Below are 15,988 nucleotides of genomic sequence, written 5' to 3' on the forward strand. Positions count from 1 at the left end.
GAGAAGAAACCCGGGTGGATAGGTATGTGGCTGATGGGCAGTTAGAACTGGGTGGGGGAGGTTAATGAATCTAGGTAATGGGAAAGGAATGGAAGTGAACAAAAAGGAGAGAAAATTCAGGTGGATAAATAGGGAGTGGGAAAGGAATGCTTGTGAGTATGAATTGCATGAAATTGGAAAATTTAACGGTTGTGGAATATAAGGTGTTTGTTTTCTGCTCCAGATTCCAGTATCTGCAGTTTCATGTGACTAAATTACTATTGTGAAGCCCACCATTTTGTTCCCTTAAAAAGTCACTTTTCAATTAACCAAATTATTTGGTATTCCTTTTCATATTCTGTTGTGAGTTTATTTTTTAAAACCATGTTTGCAAAATTTAGATCTCCCAGGGAAAGCTGGAACACACACACACACACAAAGAAAGTGCTGGTTTAAAGACAGAGAATTCCTCTCGCTGCTCATAGAAAGTGATAACGCTGAATGTGCCATGAACCCACCCACAAAGGTCCAATGATTCCAACCTTGTCAACGTCTTCACCCTTCATGGAAGGTGACAGCAGAGAAGACCGTGCATGATTTATTCTTGGGGTAACGCTCGTGAAAACTTTTTGTTCACCTTGACGGCAGCCAAAAGTAGAAGTACAACCTTTTTGTATTACATGACAATTTAAAAAGAAACTAAAATGCAGCCACAGCGCGCAGCTGACAGCACAAGCCACGTGCACAAGTCGCGGCGCCGACGGTTGTGCCGGAAGTGACATCAGACCAGAAGCTGAGGGGCGAGCTCGAGATTCCTCAAGATGGCGGCGGTAGGCGACAGCGATGCAGGTGCCAAAGAGCAGCAGCAGCAGCGAGGCGTGGGTTCGTTGCTTGCCGTCCTGCCAGGTTCTGTCGCAGGAGGTAAAGCGGAGGAGGAGAAAAAGAAAACAGTTTTTATCTTCGACCGTCGCCCGGGAGAGTCTTCAGAGGCATCTTTGGAGCTAAGCAACAACAGCGCGTATGCGGAGTTCAGGAACGCCGTGTGTCGGGTAATTGGAGGGGGGCGGGAGGGGAGGAGGTAAATTCGGGGGCTCCGTGCGGCCGTCTTGTTATCTGCGCCACCACTCCCGGCGAGTTGTGCCCCGGGAGACTGACAGAGATGCTTCTACTCCTCGGAAGTAAAAGAGGAGCCTGATTGGAGATGTTCCCCTCGGGACTCTGCAGTTACAGTTTCAATTAAATGTTTTCAATCAGCCGTTCGTGGCCCCAACTGCACTCGAGCATGAAGATGGACAGGAAAATTTGTAATGTTTCTGGGTACCTCGGAGCTGATGAATGTGTGCGGAGGTATGCCAGTATTTCTCAGCAATTTCCCGCCCTCTTTCAATGTTTTTCAGTATAATTGACGTGGGCTCAATTTTGCAGCTAATCAAGTGCCCGACTCACTGTGGATAATGCCTAATAATGAATACAGGTACACCTTGACTTACGACTGTAATAGGGAATGAAGGATCGGTCTTAACGCGAAATGGGCGTAAGTCAGAATTTTGCCTGCACGCGTGGACGACCGGAGTCTTAAAGCAAAATTTTTAATCAAATGTTTTATTTCACAAACTATATCGGGGATACAGGATGCCGAAGAGCCAAAATCTGCGCACTTTGTCAGTCGGTGCCTTGAGGTCCATAGGTTGGGGCTGGTCCACTTGATTCCTGTGCACGTGACATGAGTCTTTGGTTGATGCATGCGTGGTGGGTTCAAGTCTTGGTTGGATCAAGTGCAAGAGCTGAACGCCAACTCTTGCGCGTGTGGTATCCAATCTCCAATGTGTGAACCCACTGCATATGTGGACAAGAATCAGGATGGCCACGCCCCAGCCTATGAACCCCAGGATGCTGACTAACAAAGCATGTATGTACATTTTGGCTCTTATGTGCCCTGTATCCCAGTTATAGTTTGCCAAATACAACATAAACTGTGTGCATTTTATATTTTTTAAAATTTTGGTCGTACGTGTAGCTGGACATGGATCGCAAATTGGGTAGTACCTGTAATATTTAAAATGAAGTGCCTGTACTTTTGCAGTTCTTGCTGCGCTTTTTGTGTGTTAATGGTTTTAAACTACTTGGACCCCAAATTCTAGAATTTTGATCTTGCACAGGGTTACATTTTTTTGCTTTTTGAATTCCAATTTTATTGATCATTTATTCTGGTAGGATCTTCCAGCATTGACACCAAGGGTTGAGAAAATGTCATGATCATGAATTACATGAAAATGTAAACCAGGATTGGATATTTTCAGTTGATATGACTGATACAAAAATGATGATAAATGTACCAGTATTGTGGCAGTCATACAGCCCCAAACCATAACACCCCCATCACCCCATTACACAGATGATGTAGATCTTTGACAGTTCCTTTATGCACACTTATCATCATTTGCCAATATACCCTTTTATAAAATCTGGAATGTGGACTTTCATCACATGAAATGTTTGATTACAAATTTAAAATGAGCACAGGGGCAAATAAAGGGAAAAAAATGTTTGTCCCAAACATGAAGGGCCTGAACCCTTTCTCCAGTTAAGAATTAAAAAAAAAAGGTAGCCATCTATATTAAAAAGCCTGGGGAAAAGGGAAGAATGTGAAGGGAGAGACGTACAGACCAGCCGACAAAAGGTGTTAATTGAATATGATGAGATGACAGGAGAGAGGAAAGGTGAGAATTAATTGGGGGAAGGGGTTTGTTTTTAGCTCTTTGAAAGGAGTCAGGAAATAGGGAAGAGTGAGAGAGACAAAGTTTGAGGAAAGGAGACATGGGGAAAGATAAACAAAAGCTGGAGATGTCTATGTTAATGCCATCCATTTGGAAGGCACCCAGATGGAATATGAAGTGGTGTTCCTGTGATTTGCAAGTAGTCTGGCAGTGCATGAGACCATGGACAGACGTGTCAGCAAGGGAATGGGTGGGGAATTGAAATGAGTGACAACTGGGAGATCCTCACTACTGCATCCAGTCTCTCCAATGTAGAGGAGATCACGAACACTGGATACAATCCTGTATTTTCAGGTCTAACATACACATGCATATACTGCGCAAAAAATCATAAATTGTGTAATAAATAAATAGAAAACACATAGTTTCGTATAACACACACACATATAACATGAGGGTGTAGTATTCTAAATTCCAACTGCCAATAGCAATTTGCATATAAATGGTACACGATCTGCCACAGTTAATCTACAATTAATTTACCTTAGAGGTGTAGATCGCCCATTTATATAGATGATATCTTGCTGCAACACATTGACAAGCTTTGGAGAGAAATCAATTAAATAGATCAAAGATAGGCTTCAGAGTTAAGCAGGATTTTAATTCTAATGTTTCAAATCAGGCACTTGAGTGTAGTTATGGCTCAGGTGATGTACATTTTTAATTTTTTTGTTGTTTTTATTCCTTACCTTTTTAGTTAGCTAGATTGGTTTTTCTTGGGTTTCAGTGGGGGCTGTGAACCCCACTAGTATTTGTATTTGTCTAATTTGTATGACACGGTGACAGAGGTGCACCAAAGAAAAGGTACAAGGACTGCCTAAAGAAATCTCTTGGTGCCTGCCACATTGACCACCGCCAGTGGGCTGATATCGCCTCAAACCGTGCATCTTGGCGCCTCACAGCTTGGCGGGCAGCAACCTCCTTTGAAGAAGACCGCAGAGCCCACCTCACTGACAAAAGGCAAAGGAGGAAACACCCAACCCCAACCAACCAATTTTCCCCTGCAACCGCTGCAACCGTGTCTGCCTGTCCCGCATCGGACTTGTCAGCCACAAACGAGCCTGCAGCTGACGTGGACTTTTACCCCCTCCATAAATCTTTGTCCGCGAAGCCAAGCCAAAGAAGATGTTTGGAGGAAGGAGAATAAATGCACTCTGTATGTTGTATGAATCTTGGAAAAGATGGGTTTGGTTGTTTGAATTGCTTTGAGATTATATATAAAAAAAACTAAAATAAAATATTTTTAAAAAGGCATCAATCATACCAGTCTCCAAGAAGAGCAGAGTGAGTTGCTTCAGTGACTATCATCCAGTAGCACTTGTATCTACTGTAATGAAATACTTTGAGAAGTTGGTCATGGCCAGAAATAACTCATACCTTAGAAAATACCTTGACCAGCTGCACTTTGCCTATTGGCAACAATTATTCCACAGCAGATGCAATATCACTGGCTCTCCATCCCTAGACAACAGCAACATGTTTCATCAATTACTGGCTCAAACACCATCATCCCCTCAGTACTGGTGAGCAGGCTTCAAAATCTGGGCCTCTGCAACTGGATCCTTTGTCATCAGAAGACAATAGTCAGGGCTGATTGGTAACATCATCTCGCTATCAATCTACACGCACATTTCAAGCATGCATGCTTAGCTCACTGTTCTACTTCTACACCCATGACTGTGCGGCAATGCACAATTCTAATGCCATCTGTGTTTGTTAGCAGAATGGACAGCTGGAAATGAAGCATTTAGGGGTGAGATAGATCAGCTAGGTGAGTAGTTTCATAATAACCTTGCACACAATGCTGGCAAAACTAAGAAATTGTGCACTTCAGGGATGGGAAAACCAGGAGAAAACAAGCCAGTCCTCAGGGAAGGGAAAACCAGGAGAAAACAAGCCAGTCCTCATCAAGGGCTCAGTAGCGGAGAGGGTAAAGAACTTCAAATTCCTAGGTGTTATCATCTCTTAAAGTCTATCCTGGGGCCATCATATTGATGCAATCCTAAAGGGACACCAGCTGCTATATTAGTAGTTTGAGGAGATTTGTTATGTCATAAAAACTTGCAAATTTCTACAGGTGGAGAGCATACTGACTGGTTATATCACTGATATGGATGTTCCATTGCAAAACACAAAAGGCTGCAGCCAGTGCCATCAGGGCATTGGTCTTCATTGGCACAGTTGGCATAATGGTTAGCACAACATTACAGCATCAGTGAATGGTGTTTGAATTCTGCGCTGTCTGTAAGGAGTTTGTACATTCTGCCTGTGTCTGCATAGGTTTGCTCAGGGGGCTCTATTTTTCTCCCACTGTTTGAAACATACCGAGGGTTGTAGGGTAATTGGGTGGCATGGGCTTGGCTGAAATGGCCTGTTACCGTCCTGTATGTATACATTTAAATTCATTGATTAAGGACATCATGAAGAGGAGGTGTCTCAAGAAAGTAGGCTCTATATCGTCAAGGATCCTCACCACTCAGGTCATGCCCTTTTCTCATGCCCTCCATCAGGAGGTTCAGGAACCCAAAGATGCACACTCAACATTACAAAACATCTTCTTTCCTTGTGCCATCAGATTTCCAGACAATGAACATATAGTCATGATCTCATTTTTCTTCTTTTGCATTAATTTATTTTTAAATACTGTATTTACAAAACTGATTTGTAGCAATTTTGCACCTGTAATGTGTAAACTGCTGGCGTAAAACATCAAATTTAGTGGTACCTGATTTTGAGAATTGTTTTAATGAGATGCATTTTCCACTTAGATTGGGGGAGATAAATACAAAAAGTCATTGTTTTAAAACTGAAGGGGGAAAGCTTTAGGGCTAACATTAGGGGGAGGTTCTTCACTCAGAGAGTGGTGGGAGTTTGTAATGAGTTGTCATCTGATGATGTGAATGCGGGTGGATTGTGTGTTTTAAGAATAAATTGGATATGTACATGGATGGGAGAGGCCAGGAGGGTTATGGAATGGGAGCAGGTCAGTGGGACTAGGGAGATGGTTGGCACAGACTAGATGGGTTAATTCTGTGTTGTTGCACACTATGGAGAGTTAATTTAGTTGACTATGCCTATAGAAATAAGATGTTGAACTTTCAAAGGTACGGATGTTTTCCTAAACTCTGTGATTCAGGACAAATAAATTTGTCTTGGGTAATGAATCAGGTCTTGATTACCTATTTCCCCTGCTCATTGTCACCACAGTTCCCCAGGCTTTGTGCACTATTGATGCAGCAAGCCTATGATCCAAGCGTGAAGCATCTCAGAGCAACTTAGTAAGGTGATGGGTTCACTCAAAATGAAAGTCTTGCCTCTTAAAGAAAAACCCTCAGGGTTTTGGTGATCTGCAAAGGTTTTGCATCTGATCATGTTGATTGATAACATCTGAATGACTTGCATAATATTTAAATAAATAATGATCAATATTTTCAAAATATCTGAAATGTCTAAAATTCATTGAAAGTAACAAAACAACTTTATCTTTTTTACTTTCTAAAGTCTCTGATCTTGTTACAGATGTAAGCTGCTGTCCTCTCCTTCCTCTCCACTACAGGAAAAAAATATGAAGTGCAATAACAAAGAAAACTATAGTAAACTGAAGGGCCCAAGGCATTGTGGTCCCTTAGTTTAGGACCTTCTGAAAAGGTCTTGGTGCTCTTGCTGAGGTTGTAATGTGCACTTTTGACTTTCAGTTATTGCTATACTTAAATGCTGCAGTGCATAAAGCCATTGATTAGTAATTAGCAAGGTCTGGCCCATGTACTAAGGGGTGGGAATCATGAATTGGTTAACGAGCGTTGCGCACCATGGCTTGGCGATTCAGTCTATCATTGATTAATGTCAACACATCTGGCCTAAATTAGTTAAATAAGGAAGCCATGGCCTCTGTTTTCAGTGGTATTTTGAGATTATGCAAAGATCAACAAAATCCTTGTATAGATTTTCTACATGGTGGAATTTCAAGGATATTAAGTTGAAGTTTGTGCTTACTGCTATGTCCCAATGAGAATAGAATAATGGAATTGGAGACATGAATGGAGAAATATTGTAGAAGAAAATTTCAGGACTTGGGTGTTTCTTGCATGATAAAGGTGATTTACCGTGCAAGGTAATGGTTTTACAGGCTGTTTCCTAAGGACGGCTTTTGTATGTTTGCCACTCGGATTAATTTATACTTATTCAAAATATTTGGCCTTTGGCCAGATATAAAGGAATAGAATATTAATGTTAGGAATACTAGGAGTTGAAGAGATTAATGAGATTTCTTTGTAAAATGGATGTTGTATTTATGTCTAATCTTGATTTGAGACACATTTTTGTATTTTATGCATATAAAATATAAAACCCTTCTTAAGATATATAGAGTACTTCTGGAGTATTTTCTCTTGTCATTTCACATATACTGGTGAAATAAACTTGACAATTCCATCAGTAGTCAATTGTTCTAATTCTGTACAGTCCTTTAAAACCATTTCCGGTCCTAGTTTTTCTCTCAAAAAAGCTCTCAATTGAAAATAACTGAAAAGAGTATTATATGGATTGTTGTATCTAATTCTTAATTGATCAAATGGCATCAATCTACCACCCTCGTAACAATCTCCTATTTTCGAAATTCCTTTACTATATCATATTCTTAAAAAGGATTATCTTTTTAAAAAATTGAGGATTAACTAATGGCATTTTTAATGACAGATTTCATCATTTTCTAATTTAATCTTATTCCAAATATTTATCAAGTGTTTCAATAATAGGGCATTCCTGTCAACAGTCATTAACCTTGGTTCCCATTTATAAATAAATTCTTCAGCTATATCCGCTCCAATTTTATTTAATTCATTTCCCACCCATGATGTTTAATATTTCCAAATATAATATAGAGGCAAGAAACCTTAATTATGCTGCTTTATAATCTGAAAATTAGGAAGTTGTAATCCACCTTGTTCATATTTCCATGTTAATTTTTCTGTTGATATTCTTGCCATCTTACCTTTCAAAGGAAATTTTCTAACTTGTTTATTTCATTCTTGAAATTTTTTTTGTGGTATTGAAATTGGCAAAGTCTGAAACAAGTATTGAATTCTTGGAAAGATGTTCATCTTAATACAATTAACTCTTCCAATTAAAGTTTTTGGTAAATTTGTCCACCTTTTCAAATCCTCATTTACTTTCTTACAACTTAATCTATATACATTCTTAAAGTTATTATCTGTACATATTCCTAAATACTTAATCTCATTCTTAGTCCATTTAAATTGAATATCTTTTTGGCTTTATGAATAATCACCCTGTTCCAATTCTATAACTTCACTTTTATCCCAATTTATTTTGTAACCAGAAACTTTTCCATAATCTTATCAGTTGCTTATAAAGTCTAGGTAATGATAATATACCAACACATCGTCCGCAAATAGACTAATCTTATGTTCAGTTTGATTTACCATAAAATCTTTTAACTATTATTTGTGCAAGAGGTTCTGTAGCCAATGCAAACAAAGCAGGAGATAAAGGACAACCGTGCTTACTTGACCTGGACAAACTAAATGAGATGTTTGCCCATTATTTACTACTTTCGCTTTGGGACTTCTATAAAGTGGTGCTTTAATCCAATTTACAAAATTAAACCCAAAACTAAATTTACCTAAAACTTTAAATAAATAAAAAATCCCATTCTAATCTACCAAAAGCTTTTTCTGCATCCAATGCAACTGCTACATTTAAATCTCTTTTTTGTGCTAAATGAACTATACTTAATAATCTTAATATATTTTCAGAAGTTTGTTTATTTTTAACAAAATCAGTTTGATTTATATTTATTCAGAAAGAATTACTTATTCTATTTGCCTGTCTCTTCACTATAATTTTACAATCAATATTTAACAATGAAATAGGTCTATATGAATCTGGTTTATTTGGGTCAAAGGAAAGATGAGAACACAATTTAAATATATCAATAGATCAGTAAATTTGGTTAAAATTTATGTAAAGTGTTTGTCTAATACAATTAATATAAGATCTAGATTACTCCATTATAATTTTTTACATCAATTATTACCCCATAAAAATTGAATAAGTGGAAATCAGACATATCGGATAAATGTTTTAGATGTGGTGAAGATACTGAAACTTCATTCTATATGGTCTTATTCAAAAGTTAAACCTTTTTTTTAGTAAACTTGTGCACCGGTTACAGGTGTTGTTTTCCCTTTGAGTTATTATTGATGGGAAATTTTGAAAATCTAACTCCTAAGTTACATTTATCATATTTTCAGTTGAAAGTTGTTAAATTAGCTCTGGTGATGGCATGGAAATATATTACTGTTACTTTGAAATCAGATGTCTCTTTAACATTAGAAAGATGGCAAATAGAGATTTAAAAATTTAATTTCATTAGAAAAAAAAATTATATAATTTGAGAGGTAAATATTCTATATTTTTACAGATTTGGAACCTGTATGTTTGAACATTAGATTTGAATTTAGAAATAATTCTTTTGAAACCCCAAAACGAGGGAAGTCTTCCCTCGGGGGGTTGGGGGTAGGCGGGGGGTTGGGGGTAGGCGGGGGGTTGGGGGTAGGCGGGGGGTTGGGGGTAGGCGGGGGGTTGGGGGTAGGCGGGGGGTTGGGGGTAGGCGGGGGGTTGGGGGTAGGCGGGGGGTTGGGGGTAGGCGGGGGGTTGGGGGTAGGCGGGGGGTTGGGGGTAGGCGGGGGGTTGGGGGTAGGCGGGGGGTTGGGGGTAGGCGGGGGGTTGGGGGTAGGCGGGGGGTTGGGGGTAGGCGGGGGGTTGGGGGTAGGCGGGGGGTTGGGGGTAGGCGGGGGGTTGGGGGTAGGCGGGGGGTTGGGGGTAGGCGGGGGGTTGGGGGTAGGCGGGGGGTTGGGGGTAGGCGGGGGGTTGGGGGTAGGCGGGGGGTTGGGGGTAGGCGGGGGGTTGGGGGTAGGCGGGGGGTTGGGGGTAGGCGGGGGGTTGGGGGTAGGCGGGGGGTTGGGGGTAGGCGGGGGGTTGGGGGTAGGCGGGGGGTTGGGGGTAGGCGGGGGGTTGGGGGTAGGCGGGGGGTTGGGGGTAGGCGGGGGGTTGGGGGTAGGCGGGGGGTTGGGGGTAGGCGGGGGGTTGGGGGTAGGCGGGGGGTTGGGGGTAGGCGGGGGGTTGGGGGTAGGCGGGGGGTTGGGGGTAGGCGGGGGGTTGGGGGTAGGCGGGGGGTTGGGGGTAGGCGGGGGGTTGGGGGTAGGCGGGGGGTTGGGGGTAGGCGGGGGGTTGGGGGTAGGCGGGGGGTTGGGGGTAGGCGGGGGGTTGGGGGTAGGCGGGGGGTTGGGGGTAGGCGGGGGGTTGGGGGTAGGCGGGGGGTTGGGGGTAGGCGGGGGGTTGGGGGTAGGCGGGGGGTTGGGGGTAGGCGGGGGGTTGGGGGTAGGCGGGGGGTTGGGGGTAGGCGGGGGGTTGGGGGTAGGCGGGGGGTTGGGGGTAGGCGGGGGGTTGGGGGTAGGCGGGGGGTTGGGGGTAGGCGGGGGGTTTAGATGGGTTTTCAGTTTGTAGTTTTTCTTTATTTTCCATCTATATAGTTCAACATGTATTCAATCAATTATTTGTAACAATGTGATATATGCTTTTTATTGTTTTATAAATTTTAAGTAAAATATTTTTTAAAAAGTACTTCTAGGGTAATCATCACTTTATTTTTGCTAAAGCTATTCTAATATTTCCTAAGTTTTTCTTTTGGGGGAGGGGGTGAGTGGGCAGGCAGATCAAACACAATGTAATGTATATATGATTTAATATTTGATGTATGATTTACAACCTTGTAATTGACTGCATTGTGGATGAGAACTTTAATGAAAGAAAATATTCAAAAAAGTATTTTGTATGTGAGAGCATCTTGGTAATATTGTGTTAAACAAATGTTTTTGCTTCTGCCATGGACCTTTCCCCCTCACCATGTAAGTATGCTTCAGTGGAGTGGATAGGGTGAAGAAATGTTGCCAGAGGTATAATTTTGTATGATGTATGTTGAACAAATGCCAGGTTTCTACCAATTTCTCCTTGGTCTTTGGATGGGTCCAGAAGAGGCTTGGTGAATTTTCTTTTCCATTTCATCTCTATAACTGACATAGTGGTGTAGATCCAGAGTTTGTGATTGAAAGCCCTGGCATTGCATTGGCAATTGTAGCATTGTGTAGACTTTCATGTATTTGGTCAGTTTGTTGAATGGAAGATGCATCTTTTGTATTTTTTTTTTCAGGCTTTTGACATTGAGGGAGGAAAAACCTTTGTAATTACGACAACAAATAGGAAAGAAATCAAAAGTCAAAACTTTGGTAAGTTTATTTTATCTTGCTATTAATAGGACACTTCAGATACTTGCCTCATGAATCAGATAATCCCATGGACTTGGAATCCCATGGACTTGGAATCCCATGGACTTGGAATCCCATGGACTTGGAATCCCATGGACTTGGAATCCCATGGACTTGGAATCCCATGGACTTGGAATCCCATGGACTTGGAATCCCATGGACTTGGAATCCCATGGACTTGGAATCCCATGGACTTGGAATCCCATGGACTTGGAATCCCATGGACTTGGAATCCCATGGACTTGGAATCCCATGGACTTGGAATCCCATGGACTTGGAATCCCATGGACTTGGAATCCCATGGACTTGGAATCCCATGGACTTGGAATCCCATGGACTTGGAATCCCATGGACTTGGAATCCCATGGACTTGGAATCCCATGGACTTGGAATCCCATGGACTTGGAATCCCATGGACTTGGAATCCCATGGACTTGGAATCCCATGGACTTGGAATCCCATGGACTTGGAATCCCATGGACTTGGAATCCCATGGACTTGGAATCCCATGGACTTGGAATCCCATGGACTTGGAATCCCATGGACTTGGAATCCCATGGACTTGGAATCCCATGGACTTGGAATCCCATGGACTTGGAATCCCATGGACTTGGAATCCCATGGACTTGGAATCCCATGGACTTGGAATCCCATGGACTTGGAATCCCATGGACTTGGAATCCCATGGACTTGGAATCCCATGGACTTGGAATCCCATGGACTTGGAATCCCATGGACTTGGAATCCCATGGACTTGGAATCCCATGGACTTGGAATCCCATGGACTTGGAATCCCATGGACTTGGAATCCCATGGACTTGGAATCCCATGGACTTGGAATCCCATGGACTTGGAATCCCATGGACTTGGAATCCCATGGACTTGGAATCCCATGGACTTGGAATCCCATGGACTTGGAATCCCATGGACTTGGAATCCCATGGACTTGGAATCCCATGGACTTGGAATCCCATGGACTTGGAATCCCATGGACTTGGAATCCCATGGACTTGGAATCCCATGGACTTGGAATCCCATGGACTTGGAATCCCATGGACTTGGAATCCCATGGACTTGGAATCCCATGGACTTGGAATCCCATGGACTTGGAATCCCATGGACTTGGAATCCCATGGACTTGGAATCCCATGGACTTGGAATCCCATGGACTTGGAATCCCATGGACTTGGAATCCCATGGACTTGGAATCCCATGGACTTGGAATCCCATGGACTTGGAATCCCATGGACTTGGAATCCCATGGACTTGGAATCCCATGGACTTGGAATCCCATGGACTTCCTCAAGCAATAAAAATTCACAAGATCATTTTCTGTAAGGAACACTCTCTCAGCTAAGTCAGACATTGATAAAATCCACTTCTGCTTCGTAAAGAACAAGCTTTTGGCCCGTATTTGTGCTGAACTGGATGTCTAACTTGTACTCAGAATTTGTAGCTTGTACATGATATGTATCCCTCTATACCTTGCATTTTTATGTCTATTTGGAAGTCTCTTAAATGTTATTTCTACTAATGCCATTATTCCTGACAGTCTATTTCAGGCACTCTTAAAGATTTCAGATTCTTTTATCATGTACACGAAATATACACTTTGTTTTGCCCAGTAAAGATGATGAGAGATGCCACTAGACCAGCACCCCTATTAAGACCAAGACCAGCACCCCTATTAAGACCAAGACCAGCACCCCTATTAAGACCAAGACCAGCACCCCTATTAAGACCAAGACCAGCACCCCTATTAAGACCAAGACCAGCACCCCTATTAAGACCAGCACCCCTATTAAGACCAGCACCCCTATTAAGACCAGCACCCCTATTAAGACCAGCACCCCTATTAAGACCAGCACCCCTATTAAGACCAGCACCCCTATTAAGACCAGCACCCCTATTAAGACCAGCACCCCTATTAAGACCAGCACCCCTATTAAGACCAGCACCCCTATTAAGACCAGCACCCCTATTAAGACCAGCACCCCTATTAAGACCAGCACCCCTATTAAGACCAGCACCCCTATTAAGACCAGCACCCCTATTAAGACCAGCACCCCTATTAAGACCAGCACCCCTATTAAGACCAGCACCCCTATTAAGACCAGCACCCCTATTAAGACCAGCACCCCTATTAAGACCAGCACCCCTATTAAGACCAGCACCCCTATTAAGACCAGCACCCCTATTAAGACCAGCACCCCTATTAAGACCAGCACCCCTATTAAGACCAGCACCCCTATTAAGACCAGCACCCCTATTAAGACCAGCACCCCTATTAAGACCAGCACCCCTATTAAGACCAGCACCCCTATTAAGACCAGCACCCCTATTAAGACCAGCACCCCTATTAAGACCAGCACCCCTATTAAGACCAGCACCCCTATTAAGACCAGCACCCCTATTAAGACCAGCACCCCTATTAAGACCAGCACCCCTATTAAGACCAGCACCCCTATTAAGACCAGCACCCCTATTAAGACCAGCACCCCTATTAAGACCAGCACCCCTATTAAGACCAGCACCCCTATTAAGACCAGCACCCCTATTAAGACCAGCACCCCTATTAAGACCAGCACCCCTATTAAGACCAGCACCCCTATTAAGACCAGCACCCCTATTAAGACCAGCACCCCTATTAAGACCAGCACCCCTATTAAGACCAGCACCCCTATTAAGACCAGCACCCCTATTAAGACCAGCACCCCTATTAAGACCAGCACCCCTATTAAGACCAGCACCCCTATTAAGACCAGCACCCCTATTAAGACCAGCACCCCTATTAAGACCAGCACCCCTATTAAGACCAGCACCCCTATTAAGACCAGCACCCCTATTAAGACCAGCACCCCTATTAAGACCAGCACCCCTATTAAGACCAGCACCCCTATTAAGACCAGCACCCCTATTAAGACCAGCACCCCTATTAAGACCAGCACCCCTATTAAGACCAGCACCCCTATTAAGACCAGCACCCCTATTAAGACCAGCACCCCTATTAAGACCAGCACCCCTATTAAGACCAGCACCCCTATTAAGACCAGCACCCCTATTAAGACCAGCACCCCTATTAAGACCAGCACCCCTATTAAGACCAGCACCCCTATTAAGACCAGCACCCCTATTAAGACCAGCACCCCTATTAAGACCAGCACCCCTATTAAGACCAGCACCCCTATTAAGACCAGCACCCCTATTAAGACCAGCACCCCTATTAAGACCAGCACCCCTATTAAGACCAGCACCCCTATTAAGACCAGCACCCCTATTAAGACCAGCACCCCTATTAAGACCAGCACCCCTATTAAGACCAGCACCCCTATTAAGACCAGCACCCCTATTAAGACCAGCACCCCTATTAAGACCAGCACCCCTATTAAGACCAGCACCCCTATTAAGACCAGCACCCCTATTAAGACCAGCACCCCTATTAAGACCAGCACCCCTATTAAGACCAGCACCCCTATTAAGACCAGCACCCCTATTAAGACCAGCACCCCTATTAAGACCAGCACCCCTATTAAGACCAGCACCCCTATTAAGACCAGCACCCCTATTAAGACCAGCACCCCTATTAAGACCAGCACCCCTATTAAGACCAGCACCCCTATTAAGACCAGCACCCCTATTAAGACCAGCACCCCTATTAAGACCAGCACCCCTATTAAGACCAGCACCCCTATTAAGACCAGCACCCCTATTAAGACCAGCACCCCTATTAAGACCAGCACCCCTATTAAGACCAGCACCCCTATTAAGACCAGCACCCCTATTAAGACCAGCACCCCTATTAAGACCAGCACCCCTATTAAGACCAGCACCCCTATTAAGACCAGCACCCCTATTAAGACCAGCACCCCTATTAAGACCAGCACCCCTATTAAGACCAGCACCCCTATTAAGACCAGCACCCCTATTAAGACCAGCACCCCTATTAAGACCAGCACCCCTATTAAGACCAGCACCCCTATTAAGACCAGCACCCCTATTAAGACCAGCACCCCTATTAAGACCAGCACCCCTATTAAGACCAGCACCCCTATTAAGACCAGCACCCCTATTAAGACCAGCACCCCTATTAAGACCAGCACCCCTATTAAGACCAGCACCCCTATTAAGACCAGCACCCCTATTAAGACCAGCACCCCTATTAAGACCAGCACCCCTATTAAGACCAGCACCCCTATTAAGACCAGCACCCCTATTAAGACCAGCACCCCTATTAAGACCAGCACCCCTATTAAGACCAGCACCCCTATTAAGACCAGCACCCCTATTAAGACCAGCACCCCTATTAAGACCAGCACCCCTATTAAGACCAGCACCCCTATTAAGACCAGCACCCCTATTAAGACCAGCACCCCTATTAAGACCAGCACCCCTATTAAGACCAGCACCCCTATTAAGACCAGCACCCCTATTAAGACCAGCACCCCTATTAAGACCAGCACCCCTATTAAGACCAGCACCCCTATTAAGACCAGCACCCCTATTAAGACCAGCACCCCTATTAAGACCAGCACCCCTATTAAGACCAGCACCCCTATTAAGACCAGCACCCCTATTAAGACCAGCACCCCTATTAAGACCAGCACCCCTATTAAGACCAGCACCCCTATTAAGACCAGCACCCCTATTAAGACCAGCACCCCTATTAAGACCAGCACCCCTATTAAGACCAGCACCCCTATTAAGACCAGCACCCCTATTAAGACCAGCACCCCTATTAAGACCAGCACCCCTATTAAGACCAGCACCCCTATTAAGACCAGCACCCCTATTAAGACCAGCACCCCTATTAAGACCAGCACCCCTATTAAGACCAGCACCCCTATTAAGACCAGCACCCCTATTAAGACCAGCACCCCTATTAAGACC

General features: G+C 43.7%; 1 protein-coding gene and 1 long non-coding RNA gene across 6 annotated transcripts in view; one reads left to right on the plus strand and one right to left on the minus strand.

Annotated features, from left to right (window-relative positions):
• LOC138755550 (uncharacterized) overlaps positions 1 to 782 on the minus strand; it is a 38,848-nt gene extending 38,066 nt beyond the window's left edge. The window contains exon 1 of one of the 2 annotated variants that reach the window (XR_011352384.1): positions 522 to 782. This is a non-coding gene — a long non-coding RNA (uncharacterized lncRNA). Of the gene's footprint in view, positions 1 to 497 lie in introns of both variants that reach the window. The other variant, XR_011352385.1, reaches the window with a different exon arrangement.
• Positions 780 to 15,988, plus strand: part of smchd1 (structural maintenance of chromosomes flexible hinge domain containing 1) — a 196,435-nt gene continuing 181,226 nt past the window's right edge. For all 4 annotated transcript variants that reach the window (XM_069921732.1, XM_069921734.1, XM_069921733.1 and 1 more), the window contains exons 1-2: positions 780 to 1,028; positions 10,987 to 11,062. In XM_069921732.1, the coding sequence (XP_069777833.1) occupies positions 801 to 1,028; positions 10,987 to 11,062 (304 nt within the window). In that variant the 5' untranslated portion in view covers positions 780 to 800. The remainder of the gene's footprint in view (positions 1,029 to 10,986; positions 11,063 to 15,988) is intronic.

Source organism: Narcine bancroftii, chromosome 2 (assembly GCF_036971445.1).
Source record: "Narcine bancroftii isolate sNarBan1 chromosome 2, sNarBan1.hap1, whole genome shotgun sequence".
Lineage (NCBI taxonomy): Eukaryota > Metazoa > Chordata > Chondrichthyes > Torpediniformes > Narcinidae > Narcine > Narcine bancroftii.